General features: G+C 38.3%; 1 protein-coding gene across 4 annotated transcripts in view; it reads left to right on the forward strand.

Annotated features, from left to right (window-relative positions):
* Positions 1–23,698, forward strand: part of HDAC9 (histone deacetylase 9) — an 847,690-nt gene that overhangs the window by 619,637 nt on the left and 204,355 nt on the right. For all 4 annotated transcript variants that reach the window (XM_081102525.1, XM_081102526.1, XM_081102528.1 and 1 more), the window contains one exon: positions 3,574–3,623. In XM_081102525.1, coding sequence (XP_080958651.1) covers positions 3,574–3,623 — 50 coding nt within the window. The remainder of the gene's footprint in view (positions 1–3,573; positions 3,624–23,698) is intronic.

A 23,698-nucleotide genomic window follows, 5' to 3' on the forward strand; every position in this document is an offset into this window, starting at 1 on the left:
ATCTAACACAATTTACCCAAAGATGAAGTTAGCCACACATTACCGTTCATGGTTTTATGAGGTCAAAATACTCACACACTTAAAGATAGAAAGCTATGTTCATTTTTATTTATTTATTTAGTTTTTGGTTAATCCTCTTCTGAGGATATTTTTCCATTGATTTTTTTTTTTTTTTAAGGGAGAGTGGAAGAGAGAGAGGGGAAGACAGAGAGAGACAATTGATGTGAGAGAAACACATCGATTGGTTGCACAAGCCCCAACCAGGGCCTGGGCCGAGGTGGAGCCTGCAACGAAGGTACATGCCCTTGACTGGAATCTAACCCAGGACCCTTTGGTCTACAGGCCAATGCTCTATCCATTGAGCCAAACCGGCTAGGGCAATTTTCATTATTTTTAATTAAGTTAAGGGAAAATAAGTAGCTTCCTCCTCCCCCCCCCCCTCCATTTATTTATTTATTTATTTATTTATTTTTTAGTATGGTCTTAAACTATAAATCATTATAGATATAGGACTAAATATTTTGGATTTATTTGGGAAGAACTTACACATAGGTGTTTGAGAGATATTCCAAAACAACAATTTCCTACATTTTAAGAGAAAAGACATGTTTGTGAAAGAAATGAAGTTTAAATTTTGATGAGCTAGAACTGTTTACTTATGAAACATGGCAATGCCATCATTTTTTTTCAAACGAAATTTGACACTTGAACAAAACTGATTTTCTCAAAATATTCAACATAAATATCATTTAAAAATGTGATGGTTTAAAAAGGAATTCCAATGTATAATTTAGACCTCTGGCAACTCTTTTCATGTATGTATACAATGAAACACTGAGTATCAATGACTTAATTTTTAAAGTTTAAATCCCAATAATCTGGCCACTTATCTCATTAGGTTGAGTATTTACTGTGAGATATAAAATTGAAGATTTTAGGGTTAGCTTTGGGTATACATGTGGAGTTAGTTCCACAGGCACCTCTCAGGGCTTAGTGCAACAATTGCAATATTAGGTATAGGCCACATGAGTAGATATAAACAAGGACATTGCATTGCTTAGTCTTGATATCAAGCATGAAACTGTGCGTTGATACCACTTCTGAACTACTTCACTATCTCATGTGAGTCCCAGGGGTGGGCAAACTACGGCCCGCGGGCCGGATCCGGCCCGTTTGAAATGAATAAAACTAAAAAAAAAAAGACCTTACCCTTTTATGTAATGATGTTTACTTTGAATTTATATTATTTCACACAAACACTCCATCCATGCTTTTGTTCCGGCCCTCTGGTCCAGTTTAAGAACCCATTGTGGCCCTCAAGTCAAAAAGTTTGCCCACCCCTCTAGACACAGCACGTTTTCCTCCAATCAAGTTCAAAGTGAAGAATTCCATTGTTTTTTAAGTTTAACTTTTCATACTTTTTTGTTCTTTATAAAATTTGAATTCTCATGGCTTATTTTTTATTTTTATCTAAAAAAACCAGACTGCCATGTATAAGTATAGAGATGTAGAACCATCAAGATATTTCTCTTTCTTTTTCCCTTTCTTTCACTCCTGTATATTCCTCTTCTTCCCCCATTCCCTCCCAACGCAGAGTGGGGGTGGTGAGGTGGGGAGAACTTGTCAGTGTGCACACACATTGAATTTAAATTCATTCCATTTATGAAATTTCCGAGTTGAATTGATAATACTACTCTTCCTAGTTACGTTCCAGAGTTAGGGGGATTTAAATAAGAGGAGTTCATTATGAGCAGACTTATCAGTCTTTGTATTTGAAAGATATCTATAGATTATAAAATAATTAGATTTGAAAACATGCACCATTTATCTCTTTAAATATTCTAGACCCAGTAAGGTGACACTTTAAAAAAATTCTCTCCAACCATTTCTGGTACGAGGTTTTCCTTAGCATTAATATTCCTGTCATTCTTACTACCAGTTTTCATAATCCCGTGGCTAGCCAGATCTCAGTTCATGGGGATGGCAACATAACATTATTTTTAAAAATGCCAGTCAATTAAAATTTTTACATACCACTAAATTTAAATTATTTGTTTTTTTTGTATTATGTAAACATTACTAAATACAATTCTCCTGAAGCAGCTTAACATTTATTCTCATTATTTTCTTTGAGTTTACATAAATTTTTAAAAATTACTTTATTGCATTGTAATATTAACTTTATTCCTTTTAACTATGGAATGAAGAGTTCAGACATTAAATGTACAATATTATATATTTTAATTTCACATATGACATGTGAATGCATCCTTGCAAAATATTCAATAATATAGAAATATCTTTGTTATGAGCAACAACTTAAGTAAACTTTATCCCTCCCCAAGCTATTCATAAATTTTTTATATATCTTTTACTGATGTCAGCATTTCAGGTTTAATATGTTTTTATGACTTGTTTTCTATTGCTTATTTTTTTTCATGAATACCCTTATATATAATGAGGTGTATCATTTTTTTTCATTTGTACTTAAAATTTTGTTTATCATTTTCCATCTGGTAGCTATTGCGTTTGAAAATATCAACTCATGAAATTTCTTGTTTTCAAAAATCAAATATTTTCTGTGACATTAAAATCTATGTAGACTTTTATTGACACGGCATGTGAATTCCACCACAAGCCTGTTTTCATTTTTCATTATTATTTCGTTGATCATCAATAGAACAAATGAATTGGGAAAGGTGAAATGGAAGTTTGAACCTCTTTCTACCACTAATCTCCTGAGTGACTCATCTGAGTCACTTCAGAGCCATTTGACTATGACAAGGAAATTCCTACTCCTTTCCCTCTAATTATTTTGCAAGGCAGATTTTAGCCTAAGAAATTTAGGAGTAGTTATTTTTGTTTTCTCTACTCATGTACTAGATAATGTAGAAAATAAAAATGCAGATAACCAAAAGGATCAAAATTCCTTAAAGTATTAATACTAAGAGACAGTGACAAGTAAGATTTTGGCATATATTTTAGAGAAGATATATTATTGTATTATATAGATCCCTAAATAGTATTAACCTCATTGTAGTGTTTTGTAACTTGTTTGTTTGAAAACTTATAAATATTGGAGAGGCTAAGTATACTTAGTCGTAACTATATCTGAAATAGAAATTTAAATCTGTATTTTTAATAGATGTTTTAATATTTGACATTAAAAAATGGATGTCTTTCATAAATATTGGCTTGTAAAGCCACATTAGAGGAATATACTCAGTGAACAGCTGAGTTATTCATAGTAAGGTATAAATTTAAAAATTTTGTGATGCATTGTAAAATGTGTGGGACAGTTAAAACAAATCTTAAGACTCAAATTTCATAGGTATTTGTTCATGTGGGGCGGTAGACTCTACATGTAATATTTTTATTTATTTGCTGTGCGCTTTTACCTATCTAAAGTTCAATCAGTTTCCTTCTGAGTTAAATGATAAATACCATGTGACATAATACTATGTATTAATAAACACATAAAAATTATAACTTTGTTGTTAGAAATATTAAAAATTAATATTTAAGACTATATATTCCCAATTTATATTTTTTTCATATCTTCTTGCTATATAGGTGATGCCTCTCAAAAGTATTTTTCTTCATTACCTTGTGGTGGACTTGGGGTAAGTATGAGTTTGTTCACTGCTCTTAAATAACAAATTTCCAAAAATATCTCCTTTGATTTATCTATTCAATTATGTTTAAGGCTGTTTTTCAGTAGAACTTACACTAAACTGCATGACTAGCTCCATAATTTGTAGGGCTCAGTGCCAAATGAAAATACAGATCCCCCTGTTCAATAACTAATAATGCAAGATGGCAACAGTAGAGAATTAACCAGTGTAGGCCCCTCTTGCTGTAGGGCCCTGTGTGACTGCACAGGTCACTGCTCACAAAGCTGGCTTTGCTAGGCTTTTCTATACCTGTGGAAGAGGTAGTACGAGAGGGTACAGTTTTGTAGCAGAATTCAGTTTGCAATGCAGTCACACTGAATATGCAGATACATTATTTATATTCCTGATGAAAATGGCATAACCCTCACAAAGTGCTTTGAATTGTGGGACATTATGCTTGTGAACCTCAGGGGGCCATTTTTGTCTTCAATAATTAACAATGTTTTTAGCCCAGGATATTTATAACACCTTGCAGGGACAAATTTGTTTGAATCCAGCAACATATGAAGAAAAATGTCTACATTCTGTGGATGATTAGAACATACCCAATAGTCTGCAATCTATTTAAAGTTAACCCTTGCCATTAATAGACCCACATCCTGTAGAGCTGAGTGCTAAGTCATGCTGGGACAACATATACTAGACCAGGTTTAAGGACTAAGGAATTTAATTCAACTAGGTTTCTTGGATATGGAAGGGAAAGAACAAAACTAGTCTTTTGTATGCCATGTATTAGGCAATATTTTGCTGTAACTAAATTTTATACAGGGAATCCCCATGTATTTTCAGGAAATTCTTTCATTTTAGTGATGTTAGATTTATCCAGGATAATCTTTCTAGTCCTTTACCTGTGATTCTGCCCTCTAGAAATAAGAATGGAAACTACAATGAACAACGGATAGGACTTTACAGTTTCTCATGTACAACAGAGGTTCATAACAACTTGGTAAAATAGTCATGATTATTAGCACCATTTTGCAAATGAGAACCTGAAGTGTCAGAGAAGTGAGGTTATTTTCCTGAAGCCACACAGTACAGGGGGAAAAGTGGGAAGTATGAGGTGGATGGGAAAGTCCAAGTGGAAGAGTTCCAAAAGAGCATTTTAGGTGCTTCCATGGCTTCCATATTGAACAGGCTAGCCACAGCCCCTGGAGCCAGCAGAGCAGCCACATGGCTGGTGTGGGTGAGGTCCCCTCTGTGGCAGCTCACCAGTGAGCTTGGCTTTTTGACCCCCAGCACAAGACAATCACCACCCCATATGTGTCCTCGCTAAGTTTTAGCAAGCCTCCTGTGAAGCTAGGAGCTTGCAAATTATTCTAGAAAGCAGAGGACAAACTGCTTTGTAACATGAGGTTCATTGGCTTTGAGATTATTTTCTAACATCCCAAGTGACCATCTTATGAGAATGGCTGGTTACCTGTAAACGAGGCAAAGAAAGAAACAAAGCTAAGGATGACTTATGGGTCTGGTGATGGTGAGGAAATCAAAACTGTTGAAAGAGTGGTGGTCCCCAAACCCCCACTCCTTTACAAGTACCTTTATCCCAGGACCCAGAGCTTAAATGAGGACAGCTCCCCAGGATCCACCTCCCAAGTCTGAACGGGGCTGTGCCTCTAACTCACTATCCCTTGAACAAAAAGTTCCTTCCTCTACTCTGCTGCACTAAACCCATAGCAAGGTAACTTCTTATCTTTAGCCAGAACTGCTCTAGTAAACTCTTAGATGTGCCCAGTGAATGAACAGTGCCTGTCACTTCTGACAGTGGGTGTCACAGAATAGGTCCTTAGTAAGGTCCTCAGTCCTAATTCAGATGGTGTCAGTGCTGGTGGGAAAGTGTAGCTTGAGCAGAGGCAGGAGAAGGCAGGAGAAGTTTGCCTGCATTAATACTGGAAAGGGCTGTAGAGAGTTACCTCTGTTTATCAAATTGGCCTATAGGTCTCTGGTGGTGAGTTTGTAGGTCTAGGTGAGTGTATGTGTGTGTGTGTGTGTGTGTGTGTGTGTGTGTGTGTGTGTGTACACAAGCTTGTCCTGTTTATGTACCAGGGAACTCATTGGATTCAGTCTTCCTGTGGTTGTTTTTTTTCTTTCAGAAATTAAATTGTGTTCTTATACTTGAAGGTACCATATTGCCCCCTAATATCTTTGGTTTTGATTTAAGTCCTAAGAAAGACTCTGGATCCTCTGGATTTGTACTGGTCTCCGTTTTTACCTCTCAGACAGTTCTAGACATACTCTGTATATGAAAGATACCCAGTATGAACTTGGTGTGGCCCAACTTGGCATGATAGGGGCACCCTAGTGAGCTTGGAAACCACTAAAATGGCTTTTTTCTTAGGCCATCGTTCTGCTTCAGATTATCTAATGAACCCACTGGTTTAAATTCTAAAATACTTAAATGCTCCCCAACTGTTAAATAAATTCCAGTTACCTTTCTACTAGATGGGTTTATTACATACTTACTGAATGCTTTTGAGGAGACTACCTGAAACTTTATGAAATCATTCCCTAAAATTCCATGTGACGATTCAGCAGTGTTGTTCAGGCAGCTCAGTGGGTGAGTGGTATATAATGTACTTTAAAGTATGCCCTCCTGAGTTGCATTTTGAGCAACAACCTCAAGGTTTCTGAATTCTTTTGTGTTTGGTTTTCATGTTGTTTAGTTACTATGGCATGACTCATTTCTGATGACTGTGTGATTGCACTACAAGAAAATGCGCCGTTGAAAAGAGCCTTGTACCAAATCCCAGGACTTGGTCAGAGTACAGTGAAACCGATAATTAAGGGACTCCGGAAACAAAAGCCAGCGCAGGGCCATTTTAGTTCTCACTCCTCAGGGTATACATATCACCAAAAATAGTGATCATTTTCCTGGCCATCTGACCTGCTGCTGTGTGAAGAAATCTTGAAGTCATTTCTCAGCCTTATTTTTCCCTCTTCACTTGATAGGCCACAAAGAAAAAAAAAAAAGAAAAGAAAAAGAAAGAAAAAGAAAAACCCACAAAAGCAAGGACGAGCAGGCTTTTATGATAATGTCGTCATCAGCTCCCAGCTTCAAACGCTTCTGCGGCTTTTGAGTTGTCATTTATAACTTGGAGCTGAATCGACCCATAATTCCCCTGATACACTTAGAGAAATTGATAACAGACTCCGCACTTCTTTTATGGCTCGGAGGAGGCAACTCCAATCACATCACTATTGGCAGGCAATATTATTTTTTGACATGGTTGTAAAAGTATAAAGGGGCTTATGGCATTTGTTTAGATGAGGAATGGGCTCTCAAGCTGTGCTGGGGTTTACAGGACCAGATTAGTGAGAAGCAAAGGGAATATGATGTTTGCAAACAGGATATGATTTTATATATAAGTTTGGGTTTCATGCTCTGGTCCCTGGGGAAAGCCCTGCAGACAGCAGAGAATTCCACTTTCATCCTACGACAGACAAGCTCCCAGTACCAAAAGGCAGACACAGCACCGTGGTCAGTGGGCAGCGTCAGACCCTTGATTGGAGGAGGAGGAGCTGTGGAAGAGGCAGAGGAATTCCCTAGGAGGAATGAGGAATTGCAGAGCCTGGGCAGAGTCCCGGCCAGCCTAACTGGTCAAAGATGTGCCAAAAATGAGGCTCCGGGAGTTTAATCAAGGCGCTTTCTCCAGCAGCAGCTCCGTCGGACTGGGAACAGGAAGCCGGCTTTTTATTGCAAACTTTTACTCGGCCCGTATTCTATCTGATTGCACCTCGCTCTGACACACTGTGGGGGTTAGGGATGTCATTTTTCTGTGATCTGGGGAGGGGGAGATGGGGAGAAGAATTAGGTGATTGTGGGGAGGTAATTTAAGGCTCATTTCAATTGCTCTGAGGTTTTCAGCAGACGTTTCAGCCGTATACTAACCACACTCACTGTACAGGAGGCAGGTTTGGGTGAAATAGCTCAAATTTTCTTTCATTCTGTCAGGTTTAAAATGTAAGCTCTCCCATCTGATATATACAATTTACATATGTGGAAATATGGTATATGTACATATATTTATTCAAAAGAAAATTCTGTTATTTTACATTACATTTATATGTTCACATTATTTTTCCATTTAATATACCACATCAGTCCTCCACGTTTATTCTCCCCAGTAACGGTAAAAAGAAAAAGTCCAGTGATCAGCCTTTCAAAGGACTGCTTTAATTTTCTCTATTGTATTATAATATCAGGGAAGAATTCATTTTATTTTTTAACACATTTTTATTGATTTAGAAAGGAAGGGAGAGGGAGAGAGAGATAGAAACATCAATGATGAGAGAGAATCATTGATTGAGCCCGCAACCTGGGTATGTGCCCTGACTGGAATCGAACCGTGACCTCCTGGTTCATAGGTCAACACTCAACCACTGAGCCACGCCAGCTGGGTGGGAATGATTTATTTTACAACCAAATCTACGATTATATAGTTGAATTGAATGTAACAGATAGGTTTGGTTAGGACACATTTCTCCTGCTATTTAGAGTGGTTGTTTTGGTGTGTTTTTTAAAACAAAATTAGTATTTTTTAAATTAATTAATTAATTTATTTATTTTGTTAATCATCACCCAAGGATATGTTTTCATTGATCCCTAGAGAGAGTGAAGGGAAGGTAAGAAGGGAGAGAGAGAGAGAGAGAGAGAGAGAGAGAGAGAGAGAGAGAGAGAGAGAGAGAGGCAGGCAAAGAGAAGAGAAGAGAAAGAGAAAGAGAAAGAGAAAGAGAAAGAGAAAGAGAAAGAGAAAGAGACAGAGAGAGAAAGAGAAAGAGAAACATTGATGTGAGAGAAACACATCGATTGGTTGCCTCTGGCATGCGCCCCTACTGGGACCTGGGATTGAACCTGCAACCCAGGTATGAGTCCTTCACTGGAAATCGAACCCAAGACTCTGTGGTGCACAGGCCAGCGCTCTAACCACTGTGCAACACTGGCCAGGTCAACAAAATTAGTATTTTAGAAGGCATACAATATGCCATCATAAGAGGAGTGAAAGGGCAGGAAAAATAAGATGAGACTTGTTGTCAATGGTTTACCAAAGTGCAGGAATGAGATAAGGAATAAGACGAGTTGCTCAGAGCCTTTTCGTTGGGCTGATTTGGATAAATGCTGTGCTGTGGGGGCACAAAGGATGAGACTTCCAGAGCAGAAGAGAGGTGTGAGGGTTACTCAAGCAGGCATAAGCAAAACTGTTAAGAAACCAGTAGGCATGAATGTGTTTGTGTATTGCAAGGGGCAGTTACCAGTGAGGGTCAGGGAGAGTCATCCAGGTAGTAACTGTTCAGGTTATAACAACACACCATATTTTTGACATTTGCACCAAGCCGTTGCCGATTAATATGGCTAATTTTTCTGCATAAAAACCTAAATCAAAACCTATGCTTATGCCAAAATTGGGATGTTCCTAAAGTTTTGATAATGACTCAGAGACCCCTGCCTTTTATCCTAAGTGTGTGCATCTCGTGTTATTCCGCCCAGTTATCCTGAGCACGCACAGCGCCTTTTGTTGTGTCCACAGGAGAGGAGGGGGTCACATCTGTTTCTCACGTGCTGTAATCAGGATAATGTTGATTTCCTTCGTATTAATGTGCAGCTCAGCCCTGGCTTGCAATCAGTACTTCATTTCCTCCACTGCTGTTATCAAAGATCCATCACAGTCCTCTTCCCTCCAGCACAATAAAAGGATCCACCCTGATTTGGAATCTCTCTTTTCTTCATCTCCCCTTCCTAATTGTATTTGGGTTTTCATTAGTTTTCAAACATGATGCAAATGACACCAGCAGGAACAACCCCGGGCACCTGGGAAAAAGGAAAACAGATAAGCCGCCTTAATGAAAGTATTTGAAAAGATTTTTATTTGTGCTGTGGATTCCGCAAAAAGATCATGTTGTGCCAGAGTGGGAAACTAGAGTACAAAATACTATGCAAGCCAGGGAATTCCTGCTAAGTGACAAAGGAAGTTTCCAGTATTGCATAGCGTATGCTCCCACAGAGATAAACATATGCACATTACTCTGTGTTTACTAGAAGATGTAAAATTTCATAGAGTCTTTAAGTGTCTGATGCCCATTGCAGAAGAGAGGAAAATTAGAAATGAAAACCTTCACATCCTCCTTAATTCACGTAGCTGTAGCGTCCCATCGGCGATGAAATTCCTTTAGTTGCTTTGACAGTATGGCTGAGGACAACTGGATGCATTTTGAAATGTTATCTTCATTTCTTTTTTAAAGTAAACCTCAGTATAGCAAAGGTATTAAAATTCTTCTCTTTTCAAAATGAAATCATCGTCAAAGCTTTACCCATGTGTCTTTTACATTCTTGGTGGCACTACAATGCCTATGGAAAATTGTATGTGCAGCTATATCAACCAAATGATTCAGTAGCAGGGAAGAAAACATATATCCTTTTTTTATATATCCTTTTTAAAATAATGTTTTGCTCTATCATTTTCCTGTTCTATAATAATGTTCTCCATTTGCCTATGTGTCTTGATGATAAGCATCGAGACAAGAAGAAATTGCTCCTTAGATTCTGTAGTTGCTGAAGGTAAATGGATTGGAGAAAGTTAAGCTTCTGCCTAACTCAGGAAACCTATGGTTCTATGAAACAAAAACTCTGAAAAATTAAAACATACTTGAATACATTTGAATATACAGTCATCTACCAATTGCCACTTCTGACTGTCCAGAAAACATAAAGCCTTAGGTCAAACAGAAGTTTAGAATTTACACAGGAAATGGGGCTACCTAGAGAAGGACTCTTGCTACAGATTCTCTGTTGTGCAGCCTGAAATACAGCTATGTCCAGCCCCAATCAACCTTTCATTCTGATGGAAAAAACTGCACTTGCATTTTCCCTTTGTCGTATTTCTACCCAGGATAGTTCCAGGTCTAGATAGTCATCCTGTAACAAACTAGTAGTAGTATATCATTATCGGATGTGCTATCATGAAGTATTTTGACAGTAAGTTGAGTGAGGCATGATGGCTGAATTTTCAAATAATTTTTCTTTCAAAATCCAAAACAAAAATACAGTGGTTTTTGGAGTGCTTGAAACGGCAAGTAGTTCATGGCACACTGCCTAGGAGGTAATCATTCCCAACCCCCAAGCAGACCCCATAGCTTCTGCCTTGTGGGCCAGCATCTTCTTGTTATTGTGCAGGCTTCATTTTAAATATAAAATAAGTAAAGTCAAGGACTTTACATTCTAAGCAATGGCTCACTTATCTTAGAAACAAAGCATATATTGAATCATTGTTTATATGAATACTAATGAGACTATTAAAAGACTAATAAAAGACTATTAAAAGAATGATATACATCCAACTCATTTGGTTAGTTTATTCTGTTACATTATCAATAATATGACTTGCATGGTCTCTAATATTTCTGTGGACACATATCTACATATTCTTTATATGGATCTGTAAAGACTTCTCAAAATGATCCTACACCAGTTTGAAATGTAAGCATTTAAGGAACTAAAAATACAAGGCCTGCAAGTAGTGAAATTTGCTTTCAAAGAGACCACTTTTTACTTAACCTGTTGCCTCCCCTTTAAGCATTTCAACATCCATCCATCCATCCACTTATTAAGTAAACATGTACGAGAGACTCCTGTCTGCCAAGTATGGAACAATCTTTAGCCTCATGTTTTTCTCTTACATTTTGATGTGTTTTTTTCCCCCTTTTTGATTCCCACTTATATCTCATTATTTTTATCACTTTTTGTCTATGTTAATACTCTATTTTTACTTATCAATTTAAATGAGAAATACTTGGGAGTTAATAGATATGCATCAAAGGTAATCAGAATATCTGCATTCTTAGTTGAAAAAGATTGAGAGTCATTTCCCTAATGAAATATTTCTAAAGATAGCTTGTCTCAGCTTTCCTCGGCAAAGGCCTCAAGTCTGTATTCTGAAAGCTAGCAAGTGCAGGTGACAGCATCTGGCACTATCCCATTAATATCAAGTCATAAAGAAGTCAAATGCCAAATACTAATTGACACTAGTCTCTGTGCCTTTGGATTTAATATACGCACAGCTTCTCTTGGCTACCACAGATTAGGGCAGGATTCATTGATTTTCTTATTCATCTATTCATTTGCTTACAAAATAAATACTTATGGAGTGCTTATTATGTGCCAGGAACTGCAGGTACATCACTGAACAAAATTTTATCCTGATGGTTGAACTTATATTCTGGTGGGGAAGACAGATAAGCAAATACACATTTGTGTAAATATGTGTGTGTAATGATGAATGTTATAGAGAAAAGAAAGCAAAGAAGTGGGTGTGGCATGGAACTGGTGGTTGCTGGGATATGTTGCCCTTTGAAGACTGGAATTGATGGGGGAGGGATAGTCTGGGAGTCTTGGCTTCTTGTGGTGACTCACTTAAAGAAGGACACAGGGAATAATGAGATCTGAACCCAGGGCCCGAGGCAAGATGATGGGAAAGCAGTTAAAGCTTGTCAAGACTGCTCAGAGTTCTTAGTCCCCATCTTCACATCTGCCCATGAAGATGTGAACAGCCAGGGGTAAGGCTGTCCCATCCAGAACACACAGAGCTCTTGGCCTCCTTTTTGGCTGCTGGATTGAGTTGTGGTGATGTGGGGCCGGCACGCTGGATTTACAGGCACAGCCTGCAATCCTGCGATCTCCTTTAAGATCTGACCTTGGGGGTCTGGAGGAGCTTGAGGCTAGGGGCACAGTTCAAAAGGACTCGGAGATCTGGGCCTCAGCAGCAGATCCTGGGCTGTGAGACATCTGGGTGGCTCCGCATCTTAGCAGCATGACGTGCTTTGGGGTTCCCAGTCCCCAGGGACGTTATTCAGACATAGTTTCCTGTATAAATCGTGCAGCTGCAAATTAGATACAGTATTCTAACACCTGCCCGTATTCAAGTATAATGAAAATGCCTGACATTTGCATGACATTTCCCAGTGCCTTTTCATGTTCATTTTAGTGGCTTTTTGAGTAACACTGTTATGTTGTGGCTTCAGTAGTCTCTGGCTGGTCCCTGCTAATTTGTATCCAAGTTAGAAGATTCGGGGTAACTGATTGGTTGATCCCCTTAGATTAATGCACGGACCAAAGGGTGGTGACTTCTCAATTTCTTCAGGATTAGTTCTACATAATGCAAGGAACTCAAACTTTGGAATCTGAATTCCAGGGACGTTTCTTACTAACAACTATCAGTTTCCGATCCTTAGTATCTTCAATATTAAATGAAACAAACCAATAAAAAATGTCTAGTTAGGACTGTTCTCTAACCATATAAGTAATATAATAACTCTTAAGTTGGACCCTAATGGGGTTCAGATGATTGGCTTTAATGAATTATCTCTTAGGTAGAGGGACAGGTGAGATACCTTGGTTTAGCCAGGGGCCTAGAGAACTCTTTACTCTCTTGGTTCTCATATAAAACTGGTCTGGTTCACATCCTCACATCAGAAACTATTCTCTACATACAGCCTCCAGTAAATACATATAAAATATATATAAGCTGCCTTATATATTTTAATCCTTATAGCAATCCCAGGAGTCTTATTGTGAAAGTTGTAACTGAGGCTTCCCTTTCTACAGTAAAGGCAACTGAGCCTCAGAGAGGGGAGTGAGTTGTTCAAGTCACACAGTTAGTAGGTGGTGAAGTCGAAATCTGATTCCCAAGCTCTTCACCACAATGCTATGCACACACACTCTCCATAATTTCAACCTCATATGATTGTCAACACTCCTTTCCCAAATGAGAATAGCCCTAGCCATAAGACAGCACAATTGTTTATTTTGCCAAACGCGTTCTGTTCTTTATTGAAATTCCTGTAAAGTATGAAATCCATGTACTCAGACATGATTAATCTGGGGTAAAATATTATGTAGCCATACACAGCGTTTCATCCCTACTTAGAACACTGAAAAATCTCTGCCTTTGGACCAAACCACTGTGAGATGAGTTAGCGAGGACTCATTTCACACAGCAACCGAGTCAGAGTTAATTGTATTGAGCTGCTCGTGATAGGAATGGGGTTCTAACACGCACTGTTTAGAGAATAAAAAGGTCAGCATATTACAAAATACCATTTATGCAATATGTACATCAGATTAAATGAAGAAACAGTAGGGAAAATGTATTATTTGGCTTTATCTCTGACTCAATCTTGGAAAGACTGAACAGCAGGTCACCGAAGCTGTGAATAACAGTGGTGACTCCCAAATTCCTTGACTGACCACATAACCCACAGGAATCCATATATTATTTGGCAAATCCTGTAGTTCACCAGTATCTTAAGTAAGGATCCTTCAAATCTCGAAGTGTAACACTTGGCCACAACAAACATGTTCCTCTATTCTTGTCACTGGTACATAAAGAGTAAAGAATATGTTTTTGGAGACGGAGAAATTGCACATGCAAGGTCAGTAGAGCTTCCAGAAAGCAGTCGATCACACTGTGAGGCGGTCTGTAGAACATCAGCACACACGACATGCCCCTCGCCTCCTCCAGCTGCTGCACTGATAGTTAACGCCTTCTTTCCATATGGAATTTCGGTCACAGTATTCATTCATCATATCCATGGTTTGGCCTGGAATCTGGAGGTCCTCCCCGTAGCTGCTCTTTCTTTTTCATCTCACCATGACTAAAGCAGCTAAGGTGTGGGCATTATAATCTACAGGGATCCCAAGGGAATGTGCTGTCATTTACGTGTTCCTTCCAGGGCTGAACAAAAGAGCGAAAGCATGTGGGTTCACCCACCCATTGTCATCATAAATCCATCCCAGCTCCATTTCAAAGGTCTCAGGCTTTTAGCAGAACATCTAACATGAAATGAATATATGCATCCAAGGAGCGGGCATGTTGGATCACGTGGGCAAAGGGAGGAACGCCCATTGTCACAGGCTGCAGAGCCATCTGAAGAAGAATACACTAAAGAATACCATAGGGCCTCAGCTCAGAAAGATGACTTTCATTAGTATTCTACAGGAGAGAAAAAGCGATGGTCATCGGACACTTCCTCACGCTGACAGGTGGCCCTAATTAGGTCTGGTTTTGCAGAAAATAAATAGGCTGCTGTCTCAGGGATATGATTTAAAAGCTCTTCAAAGCTCTGATACCCTGCAGTCTCATCTGGCGTACCTGCCCAACTGATGTTCTGCCACTAGCATCAGGGCACCTTAGGGAGACTTGTACCAGGGGAGGGGGCGCTGTTTTCAGAAGCCACCGTGATGAAGCCCATGGGCAAAGAACCTTGATTTAGAAATTAGAACATTTGGATTCAGACCCCCACACTGTCATTGCTTCCGAAGTCTTTCTCCAACTCTGCAACCCTGAAGTGTAGATTCTGATTCAACAGAACTGGCAGGGCCCGAAATTCTGCATTTCTCACAAACACCCATGTGATATCAGTGCTGCTTACCCATGGACCACACTTTGTGTGGCAGGATCCTATATGATCAGGGATGGGCAAAGCATTTGATATTTCTGGGCCTCGGTTTCTTTACTTCTGTAAAATAGAGGTGATTAATGAAATGTGCTTATCATCCTCTTTGGGGATAGCTATGGCATACCTGGGGATTTGGTTGACTAAGACTTAGAATGCAATCCATCTCCTTTGTGCCAATAGGATAGGAAAGTTCCTATAAGGGGCAGGGGTGAACTATGACAACAAAGTTTCAGGGAGGAAGGGACATTCCAGATGTTTCTGAATACCAAGCCAGGGAAGGGAGGCACCTAATGCTGGCAAATGAGAGCTGCAAGTCCCAGTGTAACACTAACTAAATTATACATGTATTGCAGGACCTGAATGGGGTAGAGTTTTTTTATATCACATTTTAGATTTTTAGCCACATTAAAACCCTTCCAAGAAATTGAGGGTGGGCAAATGTAGGTTTACAGGTGTGGGTAAAATTCTTTTGAGTTAAAAGCTGTTGTAATAATCAACCTGCATGTCTTTTATGAACAACTATAAACCTATTTTTGTGCACCCCTGTATATCACTATAGAATGAATTTTTCTCAATTAATTAATTTCCTGGACAAAAATTCATTATAAGCATCTATTATATGTCAGACCCTGCACCCATGGGCCTTAACACCAGCCTTGATGGGATATCATGAAAAAGAGATCTATAAATCAAACAATTTAGAAAAACTTTTTAAAATTTATATCTTAGAAATTATGTCTTGGAAATTAAATCAAGCTAAAATTATTTTAGTGACTTAAAAGATATTATATAATTTCTAAGTTACCAAACCAAGATGCTGTATGAAGAAATATCTAGTCCACAATAGATGATTCATTTAAAAAATACACTTTACCCAATGCAATACAGAAGTTGAAAATATATTCAGTTTCTCTCACATTGAAACTTTTATACAACATTAGAGGCCTGGTGCACTAAATTCTGCACTCAGGGTGGGGGGTCCCTCAGCCCGGCCTGAATCCTCTAACAGTCCAGGAGCCCTCTGGGGATGTCCCCACAGGGAGCGGGCCTAAGCCGTCAATCAGACATCCTTAGCACTCCCATGGAGGTAGGAGAGGCTCCCACCACCACTGCTGCATTCGCCAGCCATGAGCTAGGCTTCTGGCGCACTGACCACCAAGGGGCAGGTCCTGCGGTGAGCGTCTGCCCCCTCATGGTCAGTGTGCATCATAGCGACTGGTCATTCCACCATTTGGTCGATTTGCATATTAGCCTTTTATTATATAGGATGGTTAAAAGGGCACAGAATCAGTACTATGATGAAAAACCTTTGTCTTTGTTGAGTCTGATGTCTGTAGGGAGATTTTTAGGGGTATCTGATTATTACTCAAGCTTCAGCCCAGTTAGAAATTCCCTGTGGCCCTAGCAGCAGCATGAAGCAAGAGCTTACTAACAATGCTTACTATTGGCTGAGGAGTTTTCTCAATTTTCAGGGTGAAATATTCAAAACATCCTAGGAAGAATCATGTACCACTTAGCCATGCCCACTTAGTGCATGTGAAACCTGTTCTGTTAATGGGCATAATAATACTATCTTTAACTCTGGAATATTTCAGAAAGGAATCAACAAGCTGCGCTTATGTTATACAAAGGAGACTGTGCCCAAATTCCTTTTCTTTTAAGTCATTCTGTTTCCCTGTTAAATACTTTCACATCCACTTTCAGTACAGGTAGCTTAATTTCTATCATGTGCAGCTTTTCCGAGCATTAGCTTTGTTTCAGGTGCCAATGATTGAGCTACACTGGATGTGCTTGGAAAAGGTCCACATTCATTCAGGAAACTGTAGTTGAACTAGATCCATATGTAGCTTTAAAAAATGTAGTGTTCTGATTGGAGGTAGTTTCTGGCTTCCAGCATGATCACATATGATTTTGCTTTTGATGTGCTGTGGAATAGAAAGTAATGCTGGAACCAAAACTCTGGGATCATTTTTTTTCATACTTACCATTTACTGAGAACTTCCTACTTTCACCTTTGTGTTGTATTATGTTAAGCACTTTACATGCATTAACTAATTTAATGCTAATAATAATCCTGTGAGGAAGGTAGTATGATCTCCATTTTTCTTTTTTGTTATGTATTTTTATTGATTTCAGAGAGGAAGGGAGAGGGAAAGAGAAATAGAAACATCAGTGATGAGAGAGAATCATTGATTAGCTGCCTCCTGGATGCCCCCTACTGGGGATTGAACATGTACCCTTGACCGGGAATCAAACTGTGACCTCCTGGTTCATAGATCCAAGCTTAACCACTGAGCCACGCTGGCCAGGCTGCATTTTGGAGTTATTAATGAACATGGCCAAGTGTGAACAGCTTGTAAGTGGAAGTGGTGGTTTTCAAGGTCTCTAACTCTAAAGTCAACAAATATAAATATGGTGTTAATTGAACTTAACATTGATGATACCCTTGCCAAAGCTACCACCCCCCCAAAATGGGATAAGGTAAAGGAAAGTTTGTCCAAAGATTACTTCCTTGGGAATTCTATTATAAAGCTTATTAGAAAGCCTGTCAGTTTCTCCAAATCCTGGAGCCTCTAGGTATAAAGTATTGGTGTAATACTTAGATAATTATTGGTAGTCATTGTATCTTGGTACAACTTATCTTGATAAGGCTGACTTATTAATAACACTCTTAACACATCCTATTTTTACCTCTAGTTTCACCTTTTCTTTCTTCCCCTCTTACCCAAATAGAGTTCTTTCTTTGTACAATTTGGAAGAAAAAGGGCTTTCTCTATGAACTTAACCCTTCTCAAATAATGGTATGTGAAGCACAAGATTTTGTTTGTTTATGTTTTATTTCCTACCTATTATAAAGCAAAACTTTCATAAAATGCATTAAAATGAATTACTAAAAGTGATTTACAAAATGAAAAATTCAATTATTTTTATTAGATTCAACAGATATAAAATTATTCTAAACAGATTGCTATAAAAGCTTCTAAGTGCTTGCTTGTTGTGGACTGGGAATACTCTGAGGACCACCATGGTTCCCTGGACCACACTTTGAATAGAAATATTCTAGGCCAGTGGATATTGAATTTAAATTCAAAGATATCATATTTGAATTTAAATCTGTCATCTTGTTAGCTTCCTATTTTGTCTCATCTGGGTTTGTTGTTGTTGCTGTTGCTGTTGCTGTTGGTGGTGGTTGGTTGGTTGGTTGGTTGGTTAGTTGGTTAGTTGATTGCTTTCCCCTTCAATATCTTTTTCTGCCTTTTGCATTGAATATTTTTAAAAATTATTTCATTTTAATTCCACTATTGAATTATTTGTTGCACCTCTTTATTTTTTCAGTAGTTTCCTTAGCATTTACACTTATTAACACTTACCACTGTCTACTTTCCAGTAGTTACTCTACTGTATGAATAAGAATCCTACAGCAGTTTATGTGCTTTTGTTGTCCTACATTTGACTGTTTGTTACATGTCCCATAAGCCCCACACATTTTTATTTTTATTTTTTTTTTGCTTTAGGTAGTCAATTACCTCTTTTTTAGGGAATGGAAATAAGAAAACGTCTCGCATGTGCCTGCGTTATTATCATTTTTAGCACTCTTCACTTCTTTGTGTCAATCCATGTTTCCTGCTGGTATTATACTGCTTTTTTTTCCTTGTATTTTAATGATTTATTTTACCAGTTTTTGTAACTTAGGTGTGATGGCAAAACAATGGCATGGCTTTTATTTTCTGAAAACTCTATTTTTATCTCTTAAAGTTATTTTAAAAATATTTTTGGCTTATATATAATTCTGAGTTGCATTTTTTTCCCTTTGAAAATGTCATTGCATTGTCTTTGAGCTTGAACTTTTTCTATTAAGAAATCTGCTATCTTCCTTTTTTCGGTTTTATGTAATGTGTCTCTTTTCTCTGACTGTTTTCAAGACTTTTTTTTGCTGAGTTTTCAGCAGTTTGGTTTTTCTCATATGTTTATAATTGATTTTTTGGTAAGTGTTTTTTTCTATTTATGCTTTGAATATTTTAGATCTGTGGTTTCATTATTTTTGAGAACTTCTCAGTCATCTCTTAAATATTTCTTTTGCCTCATTTTTCTCTCTTTCCTCCTTTCAAGAATCCAGTTAAAATGCTTAACAGTTTAGGTTTCTTTAGCTCCCAAATGATACCCCCACATTAATATTTTTTCAGCATTTTTCTTATTATGAGGGTGAGTACATCATTCTTTGCATTTTTCTATACCCTAAATAATAGAGAAAACTTAGACCAATTATTCTTAAGTTGTGTTTACTAAGTGAAAGGCCATGAGGTTATTAATTATAAGAAGCCCATGAATTCATTTGCACACCCTACATGGTCTTAACAAACATTATGTGTCCAAAATATGAAGCTACATTTTGTTTGTTTTTGTTTTTGAAGCTACATTTTCAAATTTTGCTGCAATTAATATGGTTCAAATGAATTTAAAATGATTGCTGAATTATTTATAATTTTTGCCACTATATACTTTCTCAAATGACAATAATGCAATACAACTCTGTACTGCTGTGAATATTTTTAGCATTTACTTGAAATGTTAACCTGAGCATCCTTGCTCCAGTTGTATCTGCAGGCAGAAGCTAGAATCCTTTATACACTGACCCCGGGTAATGACACACTCCAAGTGCCCCACCCTAAGACATCTCCTTGAGTCAGGCTGTGATCATTGTGTACAAGGCACCAATCCAGCTAGTTCCTGTGAGACACTGTTTTCCCTTTCCTGCTTTAGAATTTTTTAACTTTGTGTAAAACTAAGTCTCTCTGGACAGCAGAAGTTATGTATTGGCAGCCCAGCATCCATATTGAAGAAACAGGTGTTTTTCTTGTGTGGTGTGTGTGTGTGTATGTGTGTGTGTGTGTGTGTTTAAATATATTTTTATTGATTTTAGAGAGGAAGGAAGAGGGAGAGAGAGATGGAAACATCAGTGATGAGAGAGAATCATTGACTGGCTGCCTCCTGCATGCCCCGCACTGGAGATCGAGCCCACAATCCAGGCATGTGCCCTGACAACTGTGATTTCCTGGTTCATAGGTTGACGCTCAACCACTGAGCCACGCTGGCCAGGCTTGTGTGTGTTTTTTTAAGCCTGGCTGACAACTTTTTTAAAGTGTATTCTCAGTATTTATAATTGAAGAATTGCACCTAGGGTCCCATCTCATTTTCCTGACTTTACATTACATCGACATTACTGATCTGGCACCAGAATTATTTGAACTTGTGGCTACTGCTGTAGCCCTAATCTGTACCACTTCCATATATGGGTCTCTCTAGGCTTTTTTTTTTTTTTTTTTTTGTACTTTGTCCCTGTTCATAGACTCCTTTTGTCTACATTGGTCTTGTTACTGTTGTTTTTTAAACCATAAATTACATGACAATGTATATTATCCAGTGTCAGATCTATCTTTGGACAGTTAACTTACTTTGAACTTGGATTATTTTGTGTAGTGTATGTTACACTTGCATTTTGCTCTCCATTTTTTAAAAAATATATTTTATTGATTTTTTACAGAGAGGAAGGGAGAGGGAGAGGGATAGAGAGTTAGAAACATCGATGAGAGAGAAACATCGATTCAGCTGCCTCTTGCACACCCCCTACTGGGGATGTGCCCGCAACCCAGGTACATGCCCTTGACCTGAATCGAACCTGGGGCCCTTCAGTCCGCAGGCCGACGCTCTATCCGCTGAGCCAAACCGGCCAGGGCTGCTCTCCATTTTTATGTGGCCATTCTCAGAATAAAGTACAACCACCAGAATAATCAGCCCTGGCGGGTGTGGCTGAGTTGGTTGGGGCGTTGTCTTATACACCAAAAAGAGGCAGGTTTGATTCCCAGTCATGGCACACACGCCAAGTTGTGGGTTTGATCCCTGGTTGGGGCATGTATGAGAGACAACCAATCGATATTTCTCACACTGGTGTCTGTCTCTCTCTCTCTCTCTCTCTCTCTCTCTCTCTCTCTCTCTCTCTCCACACACGAAGACCATTCCATGAATACCCCACAGGTTATTTGGAATAAGAGGTGATGGGGCACTCAGCATCTTTCATTTCTTGCTAAATCCAGATTATGAATTTTTGATCATTTAAATTCATGCACCTAATTCTGGGTGAAATAAATAAGCTGTGAAAACTGTAGGTTTTGACATATTGTACCCAGCTTTCAAATGCTCAGAATCTGTTTCAAAGGAAGTGGAAGGGTGAGGATACTCAGAAGTGGCGCTTGTACATTTCCACCCAACCAAGTGAATCCTGGCTGCTCGAAGGCACCAGGCCCTCCATGTGCTCCCAGCCTCCTGTGTGTAGTGACAGACCCAACATTCTCAGGAACCACTTTCTCAAGGACCGGCTTTCAATAGGTAGAAATTGTCTGTTTCTTTTATTTTCTTTTTTCCTTCTTGGTATGGATGCCAATAATCATCTGATGTCCTTGATCTTTTATTTTGCCACTGATATTATATAACTATTTCCTTTTTGAGGCCATTAAAAGAAATTGCAGTCCCCTTTCTTTGATGTATTAAGGAAAGATAAGTGGAGATTGGAGCAAAAGAATGAGAAGAACTGTCAAAGGTTTTTCCTGGCTCTGTCACTAACATTTGTGAAACTGAAGAAATGGAAAAGGGCAGAACAATTCTTAACATAAGTTTATATTAGTGTTGATTCTATTCAGTAGACATAATCATTTGGGTAAATTCTGGATAAAAAAAAAACAACACACACACACAATACTGACAAAAATAATTCTTGGTTGCCTTCCAAATAAAAAGCAAAAGAGAGAGCACAGCTTTAAAAAGGTCACAATGAAAATATAAAGCATTTTCCTCCCTGTTCCTTCTGTCTCCTTTCCTCCACCCTCTCTGGGTTCACTCTCTGCTTTCCCTCTTTTCTTCCCATTCCTTATTTCTATTTTCTTTTTAGCGTTGCCATATTCCATAAAGGATTGTAAGCAGCTTTCAAAACAAATAAATATGAATTCTGTGTGTGTTTGTGTGTGTGTGTGTTTATAGAGTAGGTGTGGTAATCATTCAGAAATGAAAATACAAGGAGTCAGGAATGAAATTAGTTTCTTACAGTGTGTGCTATAGTAGCGACTATGTTTATGAGAGAAAGGCCACAGATTTGGCTTTGCCGTTTCGAGCAGCCAATGTGGAGGAGGCAGCACTGTTACTTAGATGGTCCTCACTTTCCCAGGCTTGGCAGGCATTATTGACATTTTGAGTCAGATACTTTTTTTTTTCATGCTGGCCTGTTGCATTATGAGATATTTAGTGGAATTCCTGGCTTCTACCCAACAGAAGCCAGAAACACATCTGCCCCTCAGTTCTGACAACCAAAAATGTCTCCAGAAACTGTCAAGCAGCTCCTGGGGGACAAAAGCACCCCACCCCCATTGAGAGCCTCTGCATTAGAAAAATGGCACACACATTACAACACTTGGGAAAAGCCCAGCCAGTCCAGATACAACTTGTGGCATTTGAATTTGTTGAATATATTCTAAAATCTTACATGGTGAAATTCAACACTTTTAATATAAAACATTCATATAGGTCTTAGCTAATTCATTTCATTAGGGAAATCTTTGATTCTACCAATATGGTTAGGATGTGTTTTAAAATCATTGTATTTTTTACTTAGTTATTAGATTATGATTATACTAGCATAAAAATCAATATGAGTTAATGCTTATACTCTTTTTTCTGGGTTCTCATTCCAACTCCACTAATTACTAGCTGAATAACCTCTCTGATTTTCAAAGACACAACTGCTTAATAGTAGCATGTATGTCAGTGGTTATTGTATGAATTATGTGTGTTAATATAGACACAGAGCTTTGCACAGTGCCTGGATCTTAATAAGTACTCTGTAATCATGAGATGATAACTAAAATAATTGCCATTATTAATTGTTATTAATAATAAAGACCATAACTTTGTAGAATAGATTAATATCTCTCTATATAAAAGGCTAATATGCACACTTACATGTGTACATACACACACACACACACACACACTCATCAGGCAAAAGAATGAACCAGCAGACCAAAGAGAAGTAAATGTGGTGCATAGAAAAAACAAAGATAAAAGCACATAGATTTTTTTCCCAAATTATAGTAGTTCTGGCTTTAAGAATTTGCCTTGCATGTCTTAACAACTGTAACAAGGTCTTAGTAGCCAGCTAGTGTAGTTAGCAGGATTGCTTTCTGCTCCACTATGATTTCTTTCCCCTTTCTTGGCCTAAAGTATTGCAATTTACATTATTTTCCATATCCAGAGCCAACTCTGTGGCACTCCCTTAATACCTCTACTTTCAACTTCCAAATGCTGGAGCACCTGTCTTCTTACAGTTCTAAGTCCTCCTGGTCTCTCCTTCCACCATTTTTGTACTGCTGTCTCAGATTCTTAATCCTGTTTTCATGTGCTCATTTGAGTGGAGTCTTTCTTGCTCTTTCCTTTTTCTTTACAACCTGTTACTATCCCATTCCATGCCAGGAACCACTGTCAGTCAATGGAGGCAACCGCCCTCTCTCACCTAGTTTGTTTCTTTGTTTGTT

The sequence above is a fragment of the Myotis nattereri genome (assembly GCF_964212035.1).
Source record: "Myotis nattereri genome assembly, chromosome: 11".
Classification (NCBI taxonomy): Eukaryota; Metazoa; Chordata; class Mammalia; order Chiroptera; family Vespertilionidae; genus Myotis; species Myotis nattereri.